At 32.4% G+C, this 25,879-nt stretch overlaps 1 protein-coding gene across 1 annotated transcript in view; it reads right to left on the reverse strand.

Moving 5' to 3' along the window:
- spata17 (spermatogenesis associated 17) overlaps positions 1 to 25,879 on the reverse strand; it is a 62,949-nt gene that overhangs the window by 7,348 nt on the left and 29,722 nt on the right. Inside the window, exons 8-9 of the mRNA XM_056477413.1 lie at positions 24,543 to 24,691; positions 17,453 to 17,588 (exon numbers count right to left, since the gene is read on the reverse strand). Of these exons, the coding sequence (XP_056333388.1) occupies positions 17,453 to 17,588; positions 24,543 to 24,691 (285 nt within the window). The remainder of the gene's footprint in view (positions 1 to 17,452; positions 17,589 to 24,542; positions 24,692 to 25,879) is intronic.

Consider the following 25,879-nt stretch of genomic DNA (forward strand, 5'->3'; position numbering starts at 1 on the left):
TACTATTAAAAGCTTCCGTTCTCAAAAACAGATTTATTAATATGTTAAAATGGTTCACAACAACATCGATCAGAAACTAAATCAGTCCAAGTTTAAAGAAAAATCTACATGCTATTTTGGAATCAGCCTAAATAAACTGAAATAATTAATGGCGTGCATTTCATAAATAACATTTAATTTCTTTTTATCAAAATAAAAAGGTTTCTAACTTGTGTAAAAGGAAAAAATCGACATGTATGTCATTAAATATAATATATCTATTAGGTATAGTGCTCAGGCTAATGGAGTACACCCTATTTTGAAAATGAATATTTTTATTCATTTCTCAGTGAATATAGGCAATGTATTTTGGTGCATTTGAACAAAACAGATTTATTAAACAGATATATTTATTAAAATAATATTTTAGTCACCAAACATATTTAGAAATTGAAAGATAATACAATTAAATTCAAGCAAAATTAAATTACAAAATTGAACCTACAAAATTTCAACATAATTTTTACATTTTTTTTTTTGCTTCTCTTGATTTTTCCTTTTTTTTTTTTAATTTGTATTTAATGTTTTTCCAAACTTATGATAATTTTTTTTTTTTATCGTACTTTTGGCATAAAAAAAGTTTTGGCATAAAAAAGTTCATGTTTGACATGTTTACATTTAATTTTAGACCACACAATAAAAATGTTTTAACTTCAGAAGACTCAAAAATATTTTTATCTCATGGGTTATGGATAAAATATGGTAAAATTCTCATTAAATTTATTTGACTTTTGGAAATCACCAAGCGACTGTCCCGAGACCCCCACTTTGGGAACAACTTGTTTACAGAATATACCAAAAATTATGTTTCATTCAAACACATAACTTTAAATCATAAATCCAGAGAAAGTGATAACTTCTAAGTAGTTTCTTTATTTTCCCCCATAACCACGTACACATACATGTATCATATGTACTGTATATATAAGTGTATATATTTAATATATATTTTTCACAATCTCACAATCTTTCAGATGGAATATAAGCATTACCTTATTATTTTAAGCCATGAAGCATTTAATCAAATCAACACACTTTAATAAACAACCTTAAGATCTACGCTTTATCAAAAGAGTGCATTATCTAAACCCCTATTGTGATTTCACACTGTTCAGAATGCTGTATATCTTACAATTAAGTCACTGCAAATCATAAACTTGATGAAATCAAGTTATTTGAAGTTACATGACCCCAATATGACTCTTAATCGGCAAGAACACACAAACACACACAGCCAATTTCAATAAGATTAACTGGCAATACCAGAATCAGCCAGGTTTCTAGTAATTATGTAATGTTGTGTGGCTAAAGTAATCCTTCAGTCTCTATTGAAGAGATTCAGAGCATGTCATCTAAATGAGATTTCTGTTGGACGGCAGCACGTTATTACCTGTAACAGTCTCATGTAATTGGGACGTGAACACAAATCCCTGTCCTTGGAAGCTAACGTACAGTAATTCTGCTTTCATTAATTCAATCACACTGTGAAGGGAAAAATAAGTTTGGTTCATGCTATGCAAAAACTCCAATAGCTTTCGAGTAGCTGCATGAGCCAGAGCACAGATGAAACAGTCCGTTTCCAGATTGTCAGAGAAATATGGCTCTTATCTGAATAAAATATAGGAAAGCACAGCTGAGCTTTGAAATCAGATCATTTTCAGTTTCTAATGTTTTTTATTTATTTATTTTTTTCAGATGAGATGTGTATTCCTAGATTTGCATAAAAGCAATGTTATTTTAATATTACTGAGTAAATATTATTTTTGTAAATATTTAAATTATAATGCATTCTATTATTATTATTATCATTATTATTATTATTATTATTATTATTATTATTATTATTATGGTTAAGTTATCATTATTATTATTAATATTATGGTTAAGATATCATTATTTTTATTATGGTTAAGATATCATTATTATTATTAATATTATGGTTAAGATATCATTATTTTTATTATTGTTAAGATATCATTATTATTATTAATATTATGGTTAAGATATCATTATTTTTATTATTGTTAAGATATCATTATTATTATTAATATTATGGTTAAGATATCATTATTTTTATTATTGTTAAGATATCATTATTATTATTAATATTATGGTTAAGATATCATTATTTTTATTATGGTTAAGATATTATTATTATTACTATTATTATGGTTAAGATATCATTATTTGTATTATGGTTAAGATATTATTATTATTATTATTATTATTATTATTATTATTATTATTATTATTATTATTATGGTTAAGATATCATTATTTGTATTATGGTTAAGATATTATTATTATTATTATTATTATTATTATTATGGTTAAGATATCATTATTATTATTAATATTATGGTTAAGATATCATTATTTTTATTATTGTTAAGATATCATTATTATTATTAATATTATGGTTAAGATATCATTATTTTTATTATGGTTAAGATATTATTATTATTACTATTATTATGGTTAAGATATCATTATTTGTATTATGGTTAAGATATTATTATTATTATTATTATTATTATTATTATTATTATTATTATTATTATTATTATTATTATGGTTAAGATATCATTATTTGTATTATGGTTAAGATATTATTATTATTATTATTATTATTATTATTATTATTATTATGGTTAAGATATCATTATTTTTATTATGGTTAAGATATTATTATTATTATTATTATTATTATTATTATTATGGTTAAGATATCATTATTTGTATTATGGTTAAGATATTATTATTATTATTATTATTATTATTATTATTATTATTATTATTATTATTATTATTATTTTGGTTAAGATATCATTATTTGTATTATGGTTAAGATATTATTATTATTATTATTATTATTATTATTATTATTATTATTATTATTATTATTATTTTGGTTAAGATATCATTATTTGTATTATGGTTAAGATATTATTATTATTATTATTATTATTATTATTATTATTATTATTATTATTATGGTTAAGATATCATTATTTGTATTATGGTTAAGATATTATTATTATTATTATTATTATTATTATTATTATTATTATTATTATTATGGTTAAGATATCATTATTTTTATTATGGTTAAGATATTATTATTATTATTATTATTATTATTATTATGGTTAAGATATCATTATTTGTATTATGGTTAAGATATTATTATTATTATTATTATTATTATTATTATTATTATTATTATTATTATTATTTTGGTTAAGATATCATTATTTTTATTATGGTTAAGATATTATTATTATTATTATTATTATTATTATTATTATTATTATAGTTAAGATATCATTATTTGTATTATGGTTAAGATATCATTATTTTTATTATGGTTAAGATATTATTATTATTATTATTATTATTATTATTATGGTTAAGATATCATTATTTGTATTATGGTTAAGATATTATTATTATTATTATTATTATTATTATTGTTATTATTATTATTATTATAGTTAAGATATCATTATTTGTATTATGGTTAAGATATCATTATTTTTATTATGGTTAAGATATCATTATTATTATTATTATTTTTATTATTATTATTATGGTTAAGATATCATTGTTTTTATTATGGTTAAGATATTATTATTATTATTATTATTATTATTATTATTATTATTATTATTATTATTATTATTATTATTTATTATTATTATTATGATACTTTTTAAAGATTTTAAGTTACAGTTCTCTCTATTGATAAACCCTTTTAGCTCAACAAACTCCTAATTTGCTGCTTATTGATAGTGAGTAATGTAGTTGGATTTAGTTATTTGGTACACTGTAAAAAAAAATCTGTTATTTTACTAAAAAATGTTTTACAGATGTTAAATTACAGAAGTTTACCGGAAATTTCTGTAATTTAACATCTGTTATTTTATAGTAAATTTCTGTAATTTAACATCTGTTATTTTACAGTAAATTTCTGTAATTTAACATCTGTTATTTTATAGTAAATTTCTGTAATTTAACATCTGTTATTTTACAGTAAATTTCTGTAATTTAACATCTGTTATTTTATAGTAAATTTCTGTAATTTAACATCTGTTATTTTATAGTAAATTTCTGTAATTTAACATCTGTTATTTTATAGTAAATTTCTGTAATTTAACATCTGTTATTTTAAAGTAAATTTCTGTAATTTAACATCTGTTATTTTACAGTACATTTCTGTAATTTAACATCTGTTATTTTACAGTAAATTTCTGTAATTTAACATCTGTTATTTTAAAGTAAATTTCTGTAATTTAACATCTGTTATTTTATAGTAAATTTCTGTAATTTAACATCTGTTATTTTATAGTAAATTTCTGTAATTTAACATCTGTTATTTTAAAGTAAATTTCTGTAATTTAACATCTGTTATTTTACAGTACATTTCTGTAATTTAACATCTGTTATTTTACTGTAAATTTCTGTAATTCAACATCTGTTATTTTACTGTAAATTTCTGTAATTCAACATCTGTTATTTTACAGTAAATTTCTGTAATTTAACATCTGTTATTTTACAGTAAATTTCTGTAATTTAAAATCTGTTATTTTACTGTAAATTTCTGTAATTCAACATCTGTTATTTTACAGTAAATTTCTGTAATTTAACATCTGTTATTTTACAGTAAATTTCTGTAATTTAACATCTGTTATTTTACTGTAAATTTCTGTAATTCAACATCTGTTATTTTACAGTAAATTTCTGTAATTTAACATCTGTTATTTTACAGTAAAATTTCTGTAAATCCATTATTTCAGGTTTTTTTCCAGCATCCCAGAAAAACAACAGATTTTTTTTACAGTGTGGAACTAGGGATGTAGAATAAGATCTTTTAGCTAAACAGCCAATATCTTAATAATAACTAGGTAATAAGCCAGTAGTTAATAGTGGGAATTGGTATTCAAACAAATGTGTTGCCATTGTTAATGTTATCAATGTTATTATTATTATATTTAACAGTTTTGAAATTGTGTTAAGTCCGCTTGAAATCAAAATTTACAGTCTTTATTTTATTAGCGCACAATGTTTTTTTTAAGGTGAATAATTAATCTATGCAAGTTAATGCACATAATTTTTTACTTTGTTTTGATAATTTTCAACAAAAGTTTGATCATTTGCTTCCATGTTTGGAGTCGCGTGAACCTGAAATATATTATTTCAAACAACTGAATAGGAATATCTGTTAAACTGCAGTTAAAGTTTGACTATTAAAAGTAGTCAGATTTCGTGTGTTTGTGAAGTAAAAATAAATAAATACATTTAAATACATATGTTATTTGTTTTTTCCAAACAAAAAAAAAAAAAAAAAGGAAATATTGTGAAAAAAAACTTGTTCTGTTAAACATCAGTACAATTACAAAACGGCTAATTTTATCTTCAACTATACTGTGTGTAAAAAAAAATTATAAATTGTTTATAAACAAATCACTGAGAAAATTTGACAAATAATTAAAACATGAACCAAATATCAACCAAATGTTTATTAATCAAATATTATTTTCATTACAGCATAGAATCCTTTTAGAACCACCCATAACTCAAATGTTCAATCAAATTAATTCGCTGCTGAATGATTTTCTCTAAACATTTAAAGCAGAGGCCATTAAATCAATTGCAACACATTACATTTATTTACCTTATAATATGAATGATGATAAAAATGGAAATACTGACATAATAGTAGGAGTAAAGTTAATTGATACATATGTAAGAAAAAAAGTGAGGCTTGTCAGACGAATTGTTTATTGCGCGGCAAATGAAGGGGCCGAGGGATTTTATATCCCTATAAAATGGGATATAGTGAATCACCCAGAGGCTCCTGGTCACTAATGTAGTCCGGTCTGTGATACGAGTACGTGTGTGTGTGTGTGTGTAATTGTGTGTGCATGTGTAATAGAAACACTCACATGCCATTTCCTATCCTGAAGTCAAAAGCAGGTTGTCCTACTTTTATATCACTTATTTATTGCTCATTATGAATATCATTCGCATTTAAACACACCTCATATATCACACACATCACCGTGATGCATTATTCTGCCAGTGATTAACAAGAGCAGCCGCTAACAAAGCATCATTTTAGGCTAAATATTCCAGTTGCCTACAACAATAATTAAAAAAAATAGAAATTCTGCTCTAGTTGTGCTTAAAGGCAATATTTCGAGGGTGGGGGGGACAATAGAGACGGGGGTCTTTTGAAAAAGCAATTACTGAGCCAACATTAAAATAGAAGAGAGAGAAAATAAATGTAAGCTACGTGCTGGTATTCAGGCGCTAAGATCTATCAGTTTGAAAACATGATTGATGAAAGTCTAATGCAAGGCGAAAGAGAGGCTTTTGCATCGAGGCAATGCCACCGCCTGCACTTTATTAGCCACTGTAATTAGCCCGGGTGCTTCAATTTGTTTAAATCGCTGGTGATGATGCAAAATCAGATGGCTGGGCCGGCTAGTCAGTGGCCGGTGAACAGCCTGATGAAGGGTCATCCTTGTCAAGGGGCGATTAACTAATGCACTAATTACAGAGGAGAGGCAAAAGCACAGACCCCGTGCCTTTCTGTCTGTCCGCATCACTTCTGATCCACAACTTGCCTGACAACACACCGCTGCAAATCGTCACTTCACATCTGAAAAATCTCACATGACTGCAACGCGTGCTTTCATTCATTCTATTTAAAGATTCTTCTTCAACTACGAGAATCAGAAATTTAAAATACACATTTTACACTGACTTGTAGATTTCAGTTGTTTACTAAAACTGTCCAACAGTGTATGTTCTGATATTTATTTCTGAGAATCATGGACTAATGTCATTTTAACCTCAAATTGGTTTTTTTGATTCATTTATTTGTTTTGAAATGCACATTATATTTTCCAGAATATCTGTAATCAAATAAGCTCACTGCCTTCAATAGCGAGTATTTTCATTCATTCATTTCTTTTTCTTTTTGGCTTAATCCCTTTATCAATCCGGGATCACAGCGGAATGAATTGCCAACTTATCTAGCACATGTTTTATCCAGCTGCAACCCATCTCTGGGAAGCATTTTATATGTACTGAATTAAATAGTGCTTTCCTACTTTCTGCATAGCTTGGAAATGCCAAAAATATTCTGCTCCTATGTATTTGTAATGAAATTAAATATATTTAAAACTTTAAACTGAGAATTTCAGTTAGGTCGGTGAAAAGGATAAAATAACAATACAAATGAAAATGTTTTAAGTAAATGCCACTTCTTCAATTTAAATGGATTACATGTTTAGCTTTTTAATAAACACCTATTAATTGTCATCTTAGTAATACCTTTTATTAGTTTTTTAATGTCTTTGAGTTGATGGTCTAAAAGGAAACCGAAGGCGTTATTTAAAGTTTTTCTGTGTGACGTATTTGTCATCACATACAGTCAGTGTATGATGTTTGTGGTGGTCAGGTGACACTCTTCATCACAGTGACCATTTGAATAAGTGAGGATGTCAGTTTTCAGGAAAGACAAGTTGATGAAGAACAGTTTTTAAAGATGGTTGGACAGAGATATGCGTTTATTTTTCTTCAATTCAGCAAAAAACTTGTCAGTTTGATTTGTAATGAGACTGATGGATTACAGACAGTGCCACTTTTCACATTAAACTGTTCTGTATTTTGCACCATGTTACTTTTGCCTACCTTTTGATTGTTTTCTTCATAAAAATGTATTCATTTATTTATTTATTTATTTATTCATCATTCATTAATTTGAATGAATTTTTTAAAACTTTCTTAAGTGTCCCTTGTCAATGTGTTTTGCATTTATTCTCAATGATTTTGTAAATGCAAAAGACACATACTTTTTTAAACAGTTCATTTATGTATGTACATGTTTATTAAAAACAGGTTTTATTATAACCATTTTTTCCAGACCTTTGACATTGATGAAAATTCTGATTTAGACCTTTGAATTGAGACTTTGAAAACCCCTGATATAAAACATTTTAAAGTCTTCAGAGTGTATTTTCTTATGAGAATATGGCTCCAGTTTTTGACACAGGATACCTGCAGTAACAGTACCGGTTCACAGATAATTTGTCTTTGACTAAACACATAAGCACAGTATAAAGCAATATCATTTCAATATCATGTCTTTTAGTGTATCGTTGGTTCCGCCCCTCCTCCACTGTGATTGGACAGCTGACTTAATCATGACAGTGATGAAGTCACATTCAAATGTAAATACATACATACATACATACATACATACATATATATATACACTGTCCGGTCACTTTATTAGGTACACCTTACTAGTACTGGGTTGGACCCAGTTTTGCCTTCAGAACTGCCTTAATCCTTTCTCACATAGATTCAACAAGGTACTGGAAATATTCCTCAGATATTTTGGTCCATATTGACATGATAGCATTATACAGTTGCTGCGGATTTGTCGGCTGCACATCCATGATGCGAATCTCCCGTTCCACATCCCAATAGGTGCTCTATTGGATTGAGCTCTGGTGACTGTGGACGCCATTTGAGTACAGTGAACTCATTGTCATGTTTAAGAAACCAGTCTGAGATGATTCACGCTTTATGGTATGGTGCGTTATCCTGCTGGTAGTAACTGGTACACTGGTCATACAGGAATGGACATGGTCAGCAACAATACTCAGTTAGGCTGTGGCATTGACACGATGCTCAATTGGTACTAATGGGCCAGGATGATATGATATACCGTTGATACAAGGCAGGATGCACCTTGTTGACGTACAATTCTGACCCTACCAGCTGAATTTCGCAACCGAAATCGAGACTCATCAGACCAGGCTATGTTTTTCCAATCTTCTATTGTTCCATTTTGGTGAGCCTCAGTTCCAATTTTAGCCTCAGTTTCCTGTTCTTAGCTGACAGGAGTGGCACCCGGTGTGGTCTTCTGCTGCTGTAGCTCATCCACCTCAAAGTTCGACGTGTTGTGCATTCAGAGATGCTCTTCTGCATACCTCAGTTGTAACGAGTGGTTATTTGAGTTAGCGTTGCCTTTCTATCAGCTGGAACCAGTCTGGCCATTCTCCTCTGACCTCTGGCATGACCATATCTACATGCCTAAATGCATTGAGTTGCTGCCATGTGATTGGCTTATTAAAAATTTGCATTAACAAGCAGTTGGACAGGTGTACCTAATAAAGTGGCCGGTGAGTGTATGTTCAAAAAATTTACCTCAGGATGAAATGCTTTGGTGGAGACATGGCATAATAGTGAAGTTTGCATAGTTAAGGAAAAAAAGTTTCGTTTTAAATTGACTTCTGTGCTTAAAACGGGGGCGGGGGGAAGGACCTCAAAAGGCCTTTATAAAAAAAGGACCTAGATTCAAATATCAGAGGCAAAGTTCATTAGTTATGTATCTAAGCGTGTCTGAAGCCTCTGTAATCCTTCCTGCATCACTTCCTTTTATCTCCACAATTGAGATAAATCACCAAGCACTGCTTTCAGGTTAAGACATGTTAATCTGAGAAATAACACATCTCAAGGTGTGGGGTGAACAAATGAATGGAGAAGAAAGGAAAAAGAGAATGGCTATAATTAAATCAGAGATGCACTTGGAAATTACCATATCCATCATTATCTTCATGCGAGTCAATGCAAGGGAAAAAAGTGAGCAGCTTAGGAGATTTATTTTTTAGAAAAAAAGAGTCGCAGGCAACATATTTCTCATTGGTGAGCGTCAAAGGTAGGCAAATGTGAAACATTTATCAAACCACAGACAAATGACACTGGGTTACTAGTTAGACAGTGTAATAAGTGCCATCTAATTTCCTCTTTAGAATCAATTTATATTTCAAAGCGCAGGACCGTCATCAAGGGACCAAGCTTTTCCGGAGAGAAATTAGAGATCTTCTCCACATAACATATCTGTTACATACCTAGCACGAAATACATGTTTCCTCTTTTACAGGAAGATTTTAATAACCTAAACATAATAATATTTTTAAATGATAATCTGTATTCTGCAATTCATAGAATTCCTGATATAAATCTGAGAAAACCTTCATAATGTACTTATTGGCAGACAGTGTTTTGTTTTATGAGACTGAGATTTATATTTCAACCTTTTAAAAAGATTTCATTGACATTTTTTATTTCTAAATACATTTGATCAATTACTAATATTTTTATATTTAAATAAAATTATATTTACATAAAATGAATGCATTTACATAAAAAATTAACATAAAAATATTTTTAAAATACTCTATGGAAGACATTTTTAAGACAGGTTTATGCGACAATCTTTTTAATCTGTTATTAATTAATATGATCTTTTAATATTAACTTAATGAATTTGTGGAAAATTACAAAATGCTTCATAATATAATAAATATTAAATTGAACAAAATAAAAGAATAAATAATATAATAACATAACACACACACACACACACACACACACACATATATATATATATATATATATATATATATATATATATATATATATATATATATATATATATATATATATATATATATATATATATATACATATATATAAAGGGTGTTATACGGCAGATAGTGATTTGTTATACACTGAAAAAAATGATTCATTGGATTTACTACATTTTTTTAAGGTAAGTGGTTGCAAGCAATTCATAAGGGGTTGAGAATTTAAACAAAACATTAAGTTACTCAATTTAATTTATTTGTTTAAATTCAGCCAATATAAATAGTTTGCCACCACTTTTAAATCCAACAAATGTTTTTTTTTTCGGTTGTATAAGACAAAGATTCATATTCTAACCGCAGTTTGCATAAATCTAACACCTGAATCAAACCCTTGGAGAGTGGCATCATTTAAACGCCTGCAATTCTCAGGGGGACATCAGTGCCTCTGGCGTCTGAGTCTCTGGCTGACCCGGGTTAAATGGAGGGCATCTTTTGGAGTACATTACTCTCTTACAAGTCTAATGCATTTTGATTAATCAAACAGTACTCTTCTGAGATGCATGTTAATAAATAAGCAAACAAAATAATTAGATGAGCAAAACACACCCAGCAATAGAGGAATGGACGAGTTCCTTGATGATGAGGTGGAAGAGAATGAGCGGGTTCTTCCAGATAACTCATCAAAATAATCCATTCAAAGCTAAAATGCTGCACGTACGTTACATGAGCCGCTTGCATTAATTACAGACACAGAGGCAGCTTTGCTAAGGGTTAATGAGCCTGCCGTGTGCCAACAGATCAAATGCAAGAATGCCATGGACTAAATTGTATTTGGTTGGAGCTTCAAGCCTGTTCATATGATAGCTTAAGTTAAAAAAAATATTATGGGAACCAGGGTTGTTGTAGTGAACTAACATCATTTTTGTTACTTGAAATTAAATAAATATTAGGACAAAAAGGAAAGATTATTCAAATGACTAAAACAAAGAGAACATTCAAATGACTAAAACTACACATTTAATGTGAATGCATCAATCTCAATGCGTTCTTATATTTCACCAAAGGAAGACAAATATGACAATTATAACAGAGTAAAAGGTGGGTTTTTCATATTTCTGAATGCTATTTAAACATAATTATTGTTTTTAAAATAATTTCTAGTTTCTTTTTAAATATATTTTCAGTTAAATGATCATTTTTAAATCATGCTAATAATTTAATATACATTTCAAATTATCAAAAGAATTTAAAGCAGCTTGATTTTTATTTTTTTTTTTAATTCAAGTTTTTTCCCTCAAAAGCGTTTTATTGTTAAATGTTAAAGTAGATTAAACATAAAATAATTAAGTTGTCCCAAAAAAGCTAGGGAATTGTGTTGTTTTAACAAGCAGCAAAAGTCATTTTTTGAGTGTGCAGTACAGATAGATTTTAACTTTTTTTCTTTTTTTTTAACAAACATAACCTGTCGCACACATAAACATTTAGGTTCTATAAAAATACATGTGTAATAATAAAATAGATTACAAATAAATAGTAATATTAAGTAATATAAAGGAATTAAGAAAAGGAAGGAAGGAAAGAAAGAAATAAGGGAAAGTTCTACTCTTCTAAAATACCTGAAGGGCCCATCTTCTTTATCTGATCTAAAACAGGTTGCCAAGCAGGGCTTGACATTAACCCTGCAAATGCGGCTAGATTTCAGCTGTTAGACAACCACACCCACTAGCCACTTTGGCCGGTAAAAAATTATTTTAAAATTGTTGTTTTCTTAAAAGCAAAGTGCGACAATAAGGATGCCCATCGAGAAGCAGCATGACTGACAAAATCAAATGTGTTCGCGTGAGCAAAAGAATGCAGGTGAATGCCGAATGAGAGGATGATCACGTGCATGGAGAGCCTCTCACTCACTGATGAGGACTTTAGTGTCGTGCGCACAGCTGATGTCATGCGCTCCTGTTTCCTTGCGCGAATTAGCAACCGTGTCTGGAAACGTAACTGATGCGATGGGTTTCCTTTGAAATAGTCTGAACAAAAAGCGATGCTTGCTTTCACTTGTTTGAGATTCTTTAAAAAAAAAAATGTCTCTGTGTATGCAGCAGAGGTTGCCACTTTCGCTTTAACCATTCTTTGAACAGATTATTTATGGGCCTAATGTTAACCTTGTGTAGGTGATCATCCTTTTATTTCCGCACACAATATGCTTTTCACCTGCTTTCTTTTACAGTTTTTTTTTATTAATGGTTTAATTATCATCTTTTACAAAAGCATTGCTTTAAGAGGAGATTAACTTCCCATTTATGTATAGTCAAATAGTGATCTGGGACCTTTAGCAAAGATAGACTACTGTGCATAGTTCTAGATACATGACGATAATTTTTTTTAAATGTCAATTGTTTTTTTTAAAGAAAAGTTTTGTTTAATAAAAAGTTCATGTATAAAGCTATATTTTGCTTATTTTGAAACATTCTAATTATTTAAAATGTATGGCTTAAAAAATATTTATTTATGTTTATTTTAGGTGTGGCCAGAGAAAAATTTTGTAAATCCTGTGTTGAGCTCTGAAAAGTCTTGTGAAACAAGAACTAATTATAATACGACATTATGAAAGCACAACCCATTTGTTTATGCTAACTGAGCAAGGTCATACACAACACACAAAAAGTGAAATGAATGAGGACTCATGTGGAAATAACGCAAAATCTAAATTAAGTAATTTTAGCATGCCAAAGTCAAATGTATGCATATAAATATATTTTCCCAACAACAAAATTGTGGCTATAGTGAAAATGGCGAGTGGCTAGTAATGTTGAAAAACTACTAGCCACGGTGGCTGGTAATCAAAAAAGCTATTATCAAGCCCTCTTGCCAAGTAAGATAAAACATATTAGTACAACCTCTTACCTAATTTTTTCCAATAGACAAATAAAGTAAATGTTACTGACCACAAACTTTTGAACAGTAGTGCATGTGGTAAAGCTCTTGTGGCAGGGGAATCACCCCTGGGGCTGAGGGTTTGCCTCCTGTTTAACTATGGATCAGTGATAATCCTTAATATGGTGTCCTCTGCCACATCAATTATGTTGATCATAGACACGCTCGTTATGCTGAGTCTTCATTACTGTCAGACGCCACGAGAACCAGCCTCAAACCATCATGTATAAATCAAGACCTGCTGGGCTACTTTCCAAAAGAATCTGACAGAAGCGTACAGTACACATCTTTAACGTGAGATGTATTAAGAGATGGAATATATGGTGAAACTAGGTGTGAAACTTTTTCATACTGATGATCACTATAGACTCTTCACAAGACCGTTGTAAAGTGTTTAATGGTCATCATCATCTTAAATACTTAAAAGTTTTTAATATTTCGATTTTTTTAAAAAAAGGTATGATTATTTATTTGCATTTATATCTATTATATCATCTTTGCATCAAATTAAAAAAACAAATTCCCGCTTGAGTGAGGCATTTGAACTACAGAATGTATGGGCAGGACAGTAAATTTCTCTCTGGCATTCTCTCTTCTGGATACAAATCCTGGACACATTTTTTTTCCTTTTTCTGAAAGTCTTGATAATACCATCGTGGAGTTTTTCTATTATTATTTCAGCAAATATGATTGTAAATAAAAATATTTGTTGTACCATTTACTGCACTCTAAGTTTACACAACTATGACGACTTCAGTTACTGAGAAAGCCAGAAATGTGAAAAGGGTCCATTTCCTTTCAAATGTCCCTGCCACATCTAATAGAAATTTAAAATCATAATGGCATTTAAATGGAAAATAGAAAAATGTCGGCAAGCTGCAAGCTCTTTGAAACTCACATGGTCGCCCACTGAAGCTAAGAAGGGCTGCGCCCAGTCAATACCTGGATGGGAGACCATATGGGAAAACTAGGTTGCTGCCGGAAGTGGTGTTAGTGAGACCAGAAGGGGGTGCTCAACCAGTGGTCTGTGTGAGTCCTAATGCCCCAGTATAGTGAAAGGGGACTCTATACTGCTCAGTGAGTGCCGTCTTTTGGATGAGACGTTAAACCGAGGTCTGTTAAACTGCCTCTCTGTGGTCGTTAAAAATCCCAGGATGTCCTTCAAAAAAGAGTAGGGGTTGGACAGAGGTCAGTGGACAAATTTGGTCAGATGGTAACGACATCCTGGCCAAATTTGTCCACTGACCTCTGTCCATCATGGCCTCCTATCCATCCCCATATGATAATTGGCTTCATTACTCTGTCTCCTCTCCACCAATCAGCTGGTGTGCGGTCTGGTGCAATATGGCTGCCGTCGCGTCATCCTCCCCAATGTATAAAGCGTTTTGAGTGTCCAGAAAAGCACTACATTAATGTAAGGAATTATTATTATTATTATTAAAAGTACTAATAATAGTAGGGCTGTGCGATTTGGGGAAAATATCTAATTGCGATTTTAATTTTTTTTGATTTTGATTTGATTTGCGATTTAAATTTGTAGTCTAGCTTCAGCTCAATAATCTGTATCGTAGCTTCTTACTGCTAAAATGCAGTGAGTGTTAGTTAATAAAAGGAACTTAAAGATATTAACTTACTTAAGCATTTTTTAAATATTCAGAAGTGAAATATTTTTCTAGGTAAACAATAAACACAAATACAATGACCTTACCTTTCTGTAAACAAGTTGAACTCAAACTAGGGAGATAGTGTAGCTTATTATAAAAACAACAAATCATAATAATTATAAGAATACAGAACACTCAGCAAACTAACATGGCTGAAACAACTCTGAAATTGTACTTTGCTGTTGCTTCCTACTTTCAATTGACTTTTTAACAAGACACTCATCACACAATTGTGCTTAATTGCTAGTAAGACGGCAGTCATGCATTTGCTCTGGGCAGTGGAAATTAAATAATACAAACACATCTCATTAGCTAATTGTAACGTTTCAAATTGTGATTGTGATTCGATTTCTGTTAATCGCACAACCCTAACTTATAGTATCACCAAATTTGGTATATAAGACAAAAAACATGCATAAAAAGTTGCAAGTCTGACAAATGTAACTCATTATGAGATAAAAAGTCATTATGTCAAAATGATGATGCTGAAATTATTATTCAGAAGACATAATTGGAGTCAAAAGCATTTGAAATTGACTTAATTATGACAATGCATAATGACAAAAACTCAAAAATAATTCAAAATGGTGACTTGATAAGTTGAATAATAAAAAAAACATGATATATGTCAGGAGCATACAGACAGGAGGTGGAGCGGCTGACGTTATGGTGCAGATACAACAACCTGGAGCTGAACACGCTCAAAACAGTGGAGATGATAGTGGACTTCAGGAGAAAATCCCCTGCACTCCCCCCACTCACCATCATGAACAGCACTGTGGCTGCAGTAGAGTCATTCAGGTTCCTGGGCACCATTATCTCTCAGGATCTGAAGTGGGACACTCATATAGACTCTATTGTGAAGAAAGCCCAGCAGAGACTGTACTTCCTTCGTCAGCTGAGGAAGTTCAACCTGCCACAGGAGCTGCTCGTACAGTTCTACTCAGCTGTCATCCAATCCATCCTCTGCACTTCAATCACCGTCTGGTTCGGCTCAGCTGCCAAAACTGACCTCCGTAGACTACAGCGAATAGTCCGGACTGCTGAACGAATCACTGGCACAACCCTTCCTACACTTCAAGAACTGTACTCTTCCAGAGTGAGTAAAAGGGCTCGCAAAATCACTCTGGACCCCTCACACCCAGCACACTACCTGTTCGAACTGTTACCGTCTGGTCGGCGCTTCAGAGCACCAAGCACAAAAACAGCCAGACACAGGAAAAGTTTCTTTCCTCAGGCTGTCTGCCTTATGAACAGTTAAATATTCCCCTAATGTGCAATAAATATGTGCAATACTTTCTCATACGCACTTGTACACAGCACCTTATATCAATATACAATGCAATACTTTCTACATTCGCACTTGTACACAGCACCTTATAACCTGTATATTTATAACAATCTGTACATACAACTCAACATCCAGGTTTCTTCACTAACCGCATCTGTTTAATGTTCATCATTTTTTATTATTATTATTTTATTTTTTCAGATTATTTTGTGTTGTCACTTGTCACTTTATGTACACTGGAAGCTTCTGTAGCCAAAACAAATTCCTTGTGTGTGTGAAGCACACTTGGCAATAAAACCGATTCTGATTCTGATATAGACACTGTTGAAACTGACGAAAAAATCAAGTATGATTGTCAAACAATGACTCATATTAAGTTATTATTAAGTATAGTAATTATATTAAATTACTTTAAAAGTTATTGAGATAAAACATTGAAATGATGACAGAGGTCAGAAATCTGATTTAAAAATTCTAAATTAACATACTGTACTTCAATCGTAATTTTGACAAAAAGTCAAAATCATAACTTACTACTGTAATTAAAATTCCGACTTTAAATGTTAACTTAAAAAAAGTGACAGAGAGAGGGATCCAGAATTGTATGCCATAGAGAGAACAATTAAAAGGCAGAGCGTAACGGAGCCGCCACATCTAGCATCAGCCAAGCATACATGAGCGGTGTCAGCAGTAGGGCTCTCTTATTTATTTCATTCCGGAGGAGGTATTTCCGGGCAATTGCGCTGGATGCAGAGGGTAGTGCCTGCTGGTAAGAGCCAATAAAGAACTCTCATCCATGAACGGCCTTCAGCAGAGACACAGTCAATTACCTAATGTGAGGACTTTGAGGGGGGGAGAAAGCCTTTTCTCCTCATTTACTTGTGGGTATTTATTAAATTGCTGTCAAATTTGACAAATTTGCGACGCTCAACATGGAGGTTGTTTTGGAGGGGGTGCAAGGGTTCAGAAGGAACACCAGTCCTCCCTCCCACCACCACCATAGACCCCTTTCCCAATTCATGCCAGCACACTGAATGGGTTTTGGCAGTTCTACATGTGCATGCTAGCGAGACGTGTACCTTTTTCCCCTGGAGGAGCTCCTTGTGCTCGTCTCGGAAGTGCTTGGTCCCATATGCCACCTGCTCGAAGGGTGTGGAGGTGTGCATCAGGCCCTCGTATCGCTTACTTCGGCTTGGGTTTGAGAATGGAAGGAAACTGTGTGGTATGGAATACAAAGAAATGGAATTAAGATTTCATTCTTAATAAGGTAATATATGCAGTCATGCACGTAAGTGGTGCACACAAGAGTAATAAGAAATGTGTAGGGTAAATCAATTTAGACTACTCGTTTGTGTAGCATTTATAGTTGATAGCTGTTAAATACCTTTTCAGATTGAGCAACTGTAATAAGATGGATATGATGTCCATGTGATTTAAAAGCAAGCTTTTAAACTGTAAAGTCTGTGCTATGCATTACTAGCTACAGAGGAAAACGTTGTATTAACATTTTATTTAAAACAATCAAATTAGAATGTTCAGTTTCATTCATGACAATTTGCATTTATATAATGTTATTATTAATAGTAGTATTCTTTATTATATGCATATTTATATTTTTAATAAAAACAAGTTTAGATTTGTCTGCCTGTCGGGTTTTAGAGATGTCACTATATGGGGCATAAGATATAACTTATTACCACAACACCCTTTCCTTATCCACAAAAGTAAAGTAGTAAAGTAAAGAGTAAAAGTAAAGTAAAAAAAAAGAAAAGAGACTGAATAGAGAAATCTCATTCGTACTTTATCCTCGAGCTGCAGATGGTTTGTTTAACTGTTTTCTGTCAAGTAAAGCATTCAGTTTTTCCACTTACAAAGTTCGCCATGTAAATAACAAATGTATGGAGCTAATAATATGCCAAAACAATCTGAATTTGAATTGTGTTAATTTAAATTATTGACAATTGTAATTTGTTAAAAGTTGTTTTGAATTTCTTCATTTGAATTTGAATTTCATAACTTGAATATTGAACATCTGAAATGTAAGACAACTGAATTTTTCAAGACGTATTTTCAAACGTCTGATTTTTATGTTCGTCTACTCATCCCTGTTGATGACCCCTGACCTTTTTTTGCTGAATCTGAATTTCGTGATCTGAATTTCTGGTTTTTAATTTTAGGATATTGAATTTGATGTTCTGAATTTCTTCATCTTGAAAATTTGAAACAAACTTTTTTTTGTTTTACAAACTGGATATCTACAGTCTATGAATTCAGAACACAAAAAATCTGAAGTTTGCATACGTCTACGTCTATAAAATAAAAAATACGTCTATAAAAAATTCAGCCTTGAAAAATTCAGTTGTCTTAAATTTCAGATGTTCAATATTCAAGTTACGAAATTCAAATTCAAATTAAGAAATTCAAGTTCAAAACCACACATAACCACAAATAAAAATTCAAATTTATTAAATAACAATTGTAAATAATTCAAATGAACACAAATTCAGATTGTTTTGGCATATTATTAGCTCCATACAAATGCGCCATGGTGTGACACAACTGACTCTTACAGGGAATGGGAGATGAGACTCTAAATGGTTCAATGCTCGTTATGCTCAAAACACACCCATAACTAATAAGCACAACCCTGTTAGACCATACAGTAAACCATATTTTTCTGTCTTTAAAATAGCAAAAGTCATGCCCTTAATGCTTTTGTGCCATGCGTTTTAGACTTTAAGCCTAGATCGTTAAAATAGAGCCCAGAATAATTGTATTTTAATTGAATACTTGCATTATTTTAAAATACCATTCTAATGCTTGATTTATTTTTGTGCAAAAATCTAGTGCAATAACATTTTTACTGCAATTATACTTAGTATTACTATTTTTTTATTATTATTTTTTAAAACATTCCCAGGTTCTCTATGAGAATCAGGCTAGATAGCTATTAATGACATTTCTTCTAAATTTAAAATTAATATGTTGGCAAAACTGAACAGAATAATAAAAAATAAATAAATACACTGTAAAATAATCCCTTTCAGGAACTTTTGTTGAATAAAAATATTAAATTATAAAAAATAAAAGATTTCCCAGTGATGGGTTGCAGCTGGAAGGGCATCAGCTGCGTAAAACAGATGCTGGATAAGTTGGCGGTTCATTCCGCTGTGGTGACCCCTGATTATTAAAGGGACTAAGCAGAAAAGAAAACGAATGAATGAATGAGTACAATCTCAGCGTCGGCCTCATTTCTGGCCTCTGGTCTTGGCTGATGCTCCTGCTATGAGCTAAAGCTCTGCTATATTCACACAAAGCACATGTTACTTATACATCAGGACATCGCCTCATTCCTCCCTCGCAGGCACTTCTCATTCTAGTTCAGATCATTTCCAAACCCAAATCGCTTCTTAATTGTTGTGATGTCTTGTGGTCGTTTCTGCACATGCTGCGTGTTTGCTGGGCACACGTTCAGTGCAAATAGCAGTTACTTAGGAAAAATGCCAGATGTTAATTACAGCGAGGTTGATTTTGTAAATTGTACCCAAGACACTTTGCCTGGAGGAAGATTTATCCAGTGCGGTACAAGAGGTGTCTGCACGAGGCTGGGTAAACGTCCGCTGGGCATTGGCTTGGCTTGTCACAAAACAAACAAACAACCAAACAACCTTGGCATTTTCTGTGAACACAATCCGCAAAGAAAGATTTGCTTTAATTCCCAGTGCTTTGGTTGTGTTCATTCTCTTTTATGATGATGAAACCAGAAGTGCAGGTGAAGCCCTGTCTTCTTTAATGAAATCAAAACAGGCAAATAATGGAAAATGTAACCATAATCACTCCATCTGGAAAAAAGTGAAACAAATACTGGCACACGTTCAGGGTAAAACGAAACAGACGGGATCGTCTAAAGAAACATTTGATCAGAAGATTTTGTCTCATATTTTTGCATGGATGCCTTCTGAAACATCTGGGGGGAGGGGGGGTCTAAAGTATTGCACAAAGAAATTGTTGGCTTACATTTTTAAGTTGAATCAAATTAGTTTTACAAGTCACATTAACTTACATTGTATTTATATTTCACTCACATTACATATATGTATAAATGACACACGTTTATTTTATTAGTCATTTTTCTTCTGTAATACTTTTACTTTTTAAAATTGGCTAATTGCTTTCATACAGTTAATATATATATATTAAAGTTCTATATGTTTACACTGACAAAATAAGGAAAGAGTGGGAAAAGGAGCTTAATACAGATATATCAGCTGAGTCATGGGAAGATTATCTTTCCAAAATTCAAGATTGTTCTATCAACGCGAGACACAGACTGATTCAATTTAAAGTTATCCACAGACTTCATTGTTCAAAAGTAAAATGACATAAGATTTCCCCAAATGTATCCTTATTGTGCATTAAATGTAAAAACTTTGAAAGTACGTTGACTCACTCATTCTGCTCATGCCATAAAGCGTTTTTAATTTCATATCTGAACTATTCACCTTATTCTCTGCGTACGAGTGGGCACAGCCCTTTGAATTTTTTGGCTGAGACTTCCGGTCTCATTCACTTTCATTCATAGAGGTTAAAAACAGCTCGTTATGCTGCTCGATGTTGCAAACTGATATTTTCTTATTATGTTATTCTACTTTGTCTGTATAGTCATGCAAACACTTGTTTGTAAAGCGAGTAGTTTAATTGTTTTTTGCCGTTTTTTATTCCTAGTCATTTCACCCAAAGGGAAATGAAATGGAAGTTCTAAAACAATCCCAAAAACAAGCGTACTTCCACATTGTAGAATAAGGTCAATACAGGATTGATCTGTCACCAGTGCCAAAATTGGAGACACCTCAGAAGTAGGAGATAAATATATATCACAGGCAGTATCTTTGTGTATGATAGTAGCAATGAAAATAATTGTACAAACTTGGAAGTCAGATCTCGTGCCTGTCTTTGAAATCTGGATTAGGAGCTTAAGTTATGTGTTGCCCATGGAAGAAATACGATATGGGATGGCAAACAAACTAAACATATATTTTTTTTAATCTGGAACCCAATTATGTTTTACATCAGTAATGCTGACTTGGTTTGGCATATGTCGAGTTGTGGAGCCTCCACATTTCTCTGTAAATTATTTATTTTTTATATTTAATTCATTTTTTTTCTCTTATGCTTTCTGGAGGATATTGTATTATGTTGTGTCCGACTGTTTGTGTATTGTGGATTGGCCTTTGTACCATTTTTGTTTGTTCTGTTTGTGTTAATATTTATTTTCTTATGCTAAAAAACAATAAAAAGATTTTTTAAAAAGTAATATAAGTTTGAACTTGATGTTTTAAGTCAGTTTAATGTAATGTACATTGAAATAAAAGTTTTTTTTATTTATTTTAAAGTGTACTTGCTGCACCAATTAAAGTGCAACTTTCTGGCAGAACTGGAGTTCTCTTGACACTCTCTTTAGTCATTTTCTTAAAGAACCATTCTGAACAAGATCATTATTTATTAGAGGTCTTCTCCTGACGCGTACGGACCACATAAGCAATAATGCCTGGTAAAGCTTTGATGGCGCAAGGCAAGAAAAAAAAAGGGGGTGACATCAAACACCAAGCTGGCCCTTTAAATAATGGCCCAATCTCCCACAGACATCCTTATCCACTAGAGACACCAGCCTCCCTACAAGACAGATTACAGTGCAACCCATGCTAATGTGCACATGGGACGGACATCACAGAGCAAAAATTAATGTGGCCCCAATGTCCCAGAATACACAACGCTTCTGCTGCTTGCCGGCTGTTTCACTTACTGCTTTCATTGCCACTGAATTGCATTTTAATAGGGTAGTTTTTATTCATTGAAAGCCATTAAGGAAAGTTTGACTTCTCGCAGGGGATCTTTTGGCAGTGCAGACCAATGCCCAGTGACAACACCCTAGGAGGCCACCAAAACAGAGAAAGGGGGAGTGGAAGAGGATGTAGAGGGAGAAAAAAAGAGAGAAATATGTATGGATGCATCTATTCAGTCTTGTGTGTTTGTAAAGCGACTTTAAGGATAACATTGGCTACAGAAAATTAAAATAAAAGAAAATGTATAAGTCATTAAAAAGGAATAAGAAATTAAGATAAAATATACAAGCAAAAAAGAATTTCTTAGAAATGACTAAATAAATTAATAAATAAATGAATGAAAGAAGGCGACGCAGTGGCGCAGTAGGTAGTGCTGTCGCCTCACAGCAGGAATGTTGCTGGTTCAAGCCTCGGCTGGGTCAGTTGACGTTTCTGTGTGGAGTTTGCATGTTCTCCCTGTGTTCGCGTGGGTTTCCTAGTTTCGTAGTGTATGAGTGTGAATGAGTGTGTATGGATGTTTCCCAGAGATGGGTTGCGGCTGGAAGGGCATCCGCTGCGTAAAACAAATGCTGAATAAGTTGGCGGTTCATTCTGCTGTGGCGACCCCAGATAAATAAAGGGACTTAGCCGACAAGAAAATGAATGAATGAATAAATGAAAGAAATAATAAATAAATACATAATAAAAATTTATTTTTGTTTGTGCATCCTTATGTTTTTGCTGGAATTCTGTTGTTTTCTCCTTTTTATTATTAATTTCTATATTGTTTTTGCACATTGTACAGTTTTAAATACGAGTAAAGACTATCAATTAATTAATCTGAAAATAAACTCAGAAATGTCCAAATTAAATCACATTTAAAAATAATAAACTCATTTTTGTTTGTGCATCTTAATGTAGTATTTTTGATTGACTAATATGAAATAATATTTGACATATGTGTAAATCCATTTATTAATTTGCCTGACAAAATATTTACACTGTTTATCACATATTTCATAGTCCAAGTATATCAATTCCCTGTCAAACTATAAGCCGACTAGTTTAGTTCACAATGGAGCTGTTTGTTTCTCTAAATCATGGTAATCCATCCCAGCATTATCTACTCTGCTGAAGAGACACATCACTAGGACTGAAATTAAGCTGGCTATAAAAAAGAAAAAGATAGGCAACATTTTGGTGGCTCTTTGAAACATTCCGGAGGAAATTAGCAGGAAACGAAAGTGGGATACTGGATCAAAAAGACTCTAATCATGCTTCGCCATGCCCTGCAGACACCACATGTATAATACGATTTACACAGTAACCACCTCTCCTATTACAGCCTGTTTGGGGTATTCTGTGTTAATGGGGTTAGCTAATTTACTGTTTAAAGTCAGAGCAAGAAGGGGAGAAAAAAAAATTAAACGTGATTAAAAAACAGTGCACATTGAGCTTGTAATTAAAATAAAACAGAAGGGTTTTAAAACAGAGATGGTACTGCTGAAGTAATGCTGTGAAAAAATGTTATTACGGTAATCCGCTGCAATAATTATACAGCAGAGAAGACCGCTAATAATGTCTCAGCAAGGATGAAACGCAGTATAGGGCTATTAATAGTCAAATAAGGCTGTATTTTTGTCCAGCGTTGCGGTTGTTTGTTAACTTATTTAGCAACTAACCCCACTTGAGATTAAACCATCTGCTCCGGACTTAAAGTTCAGGGCTTTTCTTGTTGTGTGATTAATGTGCATCTACACAATGTCACATATAGGGATCTCAGCACTCAATTTACACTACTATACTTGGAAATATGTGTTTATATTAACATCTACGGTGGCCTCAAAGAATATTTGGACAGTTTAATTTGCTAAAAAATGAAAATTGATCCAAACTATTACTTGATAATGCAGTGCAAATGTACAACATGATATAGAATCGCTCTGTAATGAATTTGGAAACGTCATCCAAAGATTTTTACATGTGACTTGAAGCCATTACTGTGACCGAGAATGAAAATGCTATTATTTTTATCTGCCTTCATATCATTCCAAATCTGTAAAACTTTCTTCCTTCTATAGAAGAGAAAAGATATTTTAAATTAATTGACAATAGGGTGAGTGAATTTGATGACTGCATTTATTTATTTATTCTCCTTTTTATACATTTATGTCATTAGAGATTGGTCGTTCAAGATCTTGTACAGTGGAATTTCACCTCATTATCAAGTATGGCTACAGAATATATTCCATTGCCTGTATCTAGCTCCAGATCAATACACACATGCGTTTCGCACAATCTCTAGCGCAGGCATGTGCGCATGCTAGCACTTGTGTGTGTGACTTACGTCTGGTCGATGACGCGAGTCCTCCACTCGTGCAGTTTGAGCTCCTCTCTGGCTTCCTCCAGGGCAGTGATGGATGTGGCCACGCGCAGGCTTGGCTCCAGGGGCCGATAGCGCTGCTGCTGCACCTCCAGAGCTGGGCGAAAGGGCCCCTGACAGGTACGGGGGATAAGGTAAATGTTTTATTGCCCAGACCCGCCTGCCTCGTTATTGATGAGGCCCCTGTGGACGGCCAGCTGGACCCTCCAAAGCCCCAGCCTTTTCATCTAAGACATTAACAAACCCTGACCAGTGCTGATAATGATGCGATGACCATATAGTGAAGGCCTAGAAGTGGGTGAGGTGGTGGAAACTTCAAGTAAAAGAACAAGATTTTATATACTGAAAGATATCAAGTTACACAAACTAAAACATATTAAAAACATACACGTTTTTACCTATAGGGTCCATATTCGTACCTTAAGTATACTGTGCACATCAATATAGTACAATTTGGTAATTTTAGTATTACTATAAAGTACAAACGTGTACCGTCTTTCGGATGAGACATTAAACCCAGGTCCTGACTCTCTGTGGTCATTAAAAATCCCATGGCACTTCTCGTAAAGAGTAGCCCCGGTGTCCTGGCCAAATTCCCTCTATTGGCCCTAACCCATCATGACCTCCCAATCATCCCCATCCACCGAATTGGTTCTATCACTGTCTCTCTACTTCACAAATAGATGTTGTGTGGTGAGCACACTGGCGCGGTTGTCCTGTGGCTGCTGTCGCATCATCTAAGTGGATGCTGCACACAGGTGGTAGTGTGGAGAGATCCTCCTCATGATTGTGAAGCACTTTGGATGTATGGCCATATACAATAAATGCGCTACATAAATACACATTACATTACATTACATTACATTAGCTGGTACTACCCCAGCTTTTTTACTCATTTTGTCTCTGTTGGCTAATAACAGAAACTGTTTTGCTCTTTAAATAGAGTCTAATCAAACCACTTTAAACCCTACTGTGGTTAACAATCAATAGTGCTAATAAAAAATACATTATACCTGGTGCAATGCGCTACACTGGCATATGAATATAGCAATAAAACCAGTGTTAATTTTGTCTACAAAAATGGCTTGACACAAACAGAAACTTGACAGGTCTGTTACAGTGACATGACTGAATGTGTGTGCTCAGATCTGCTCATCAGAACAGCGCAATGAAGTGGATTATAATAAATATTAATGTTGGTTAGTTTTTATCTCTGACTGCATTTAGTCTCGTCTTTTCTCGACAACAATAATGCACTGTTCATTCATTAGATGAGCAGATCAGAGTGTGGGCATTCATAG

The sequence above is a fragment of the Danio aesculapii genome, chromosome 17 (genome assembly GCF_903798145.1).
Source record: "Danio aesculapii chromosome 17, fDanAes4.1, whole genome shotgun sequence".
Lineage (NCBI taxonomy): Eukaryota > Metazoa > Chordata > Actinopteri > Cypriniformes > Danionidae > Danio > Danio aesculapii.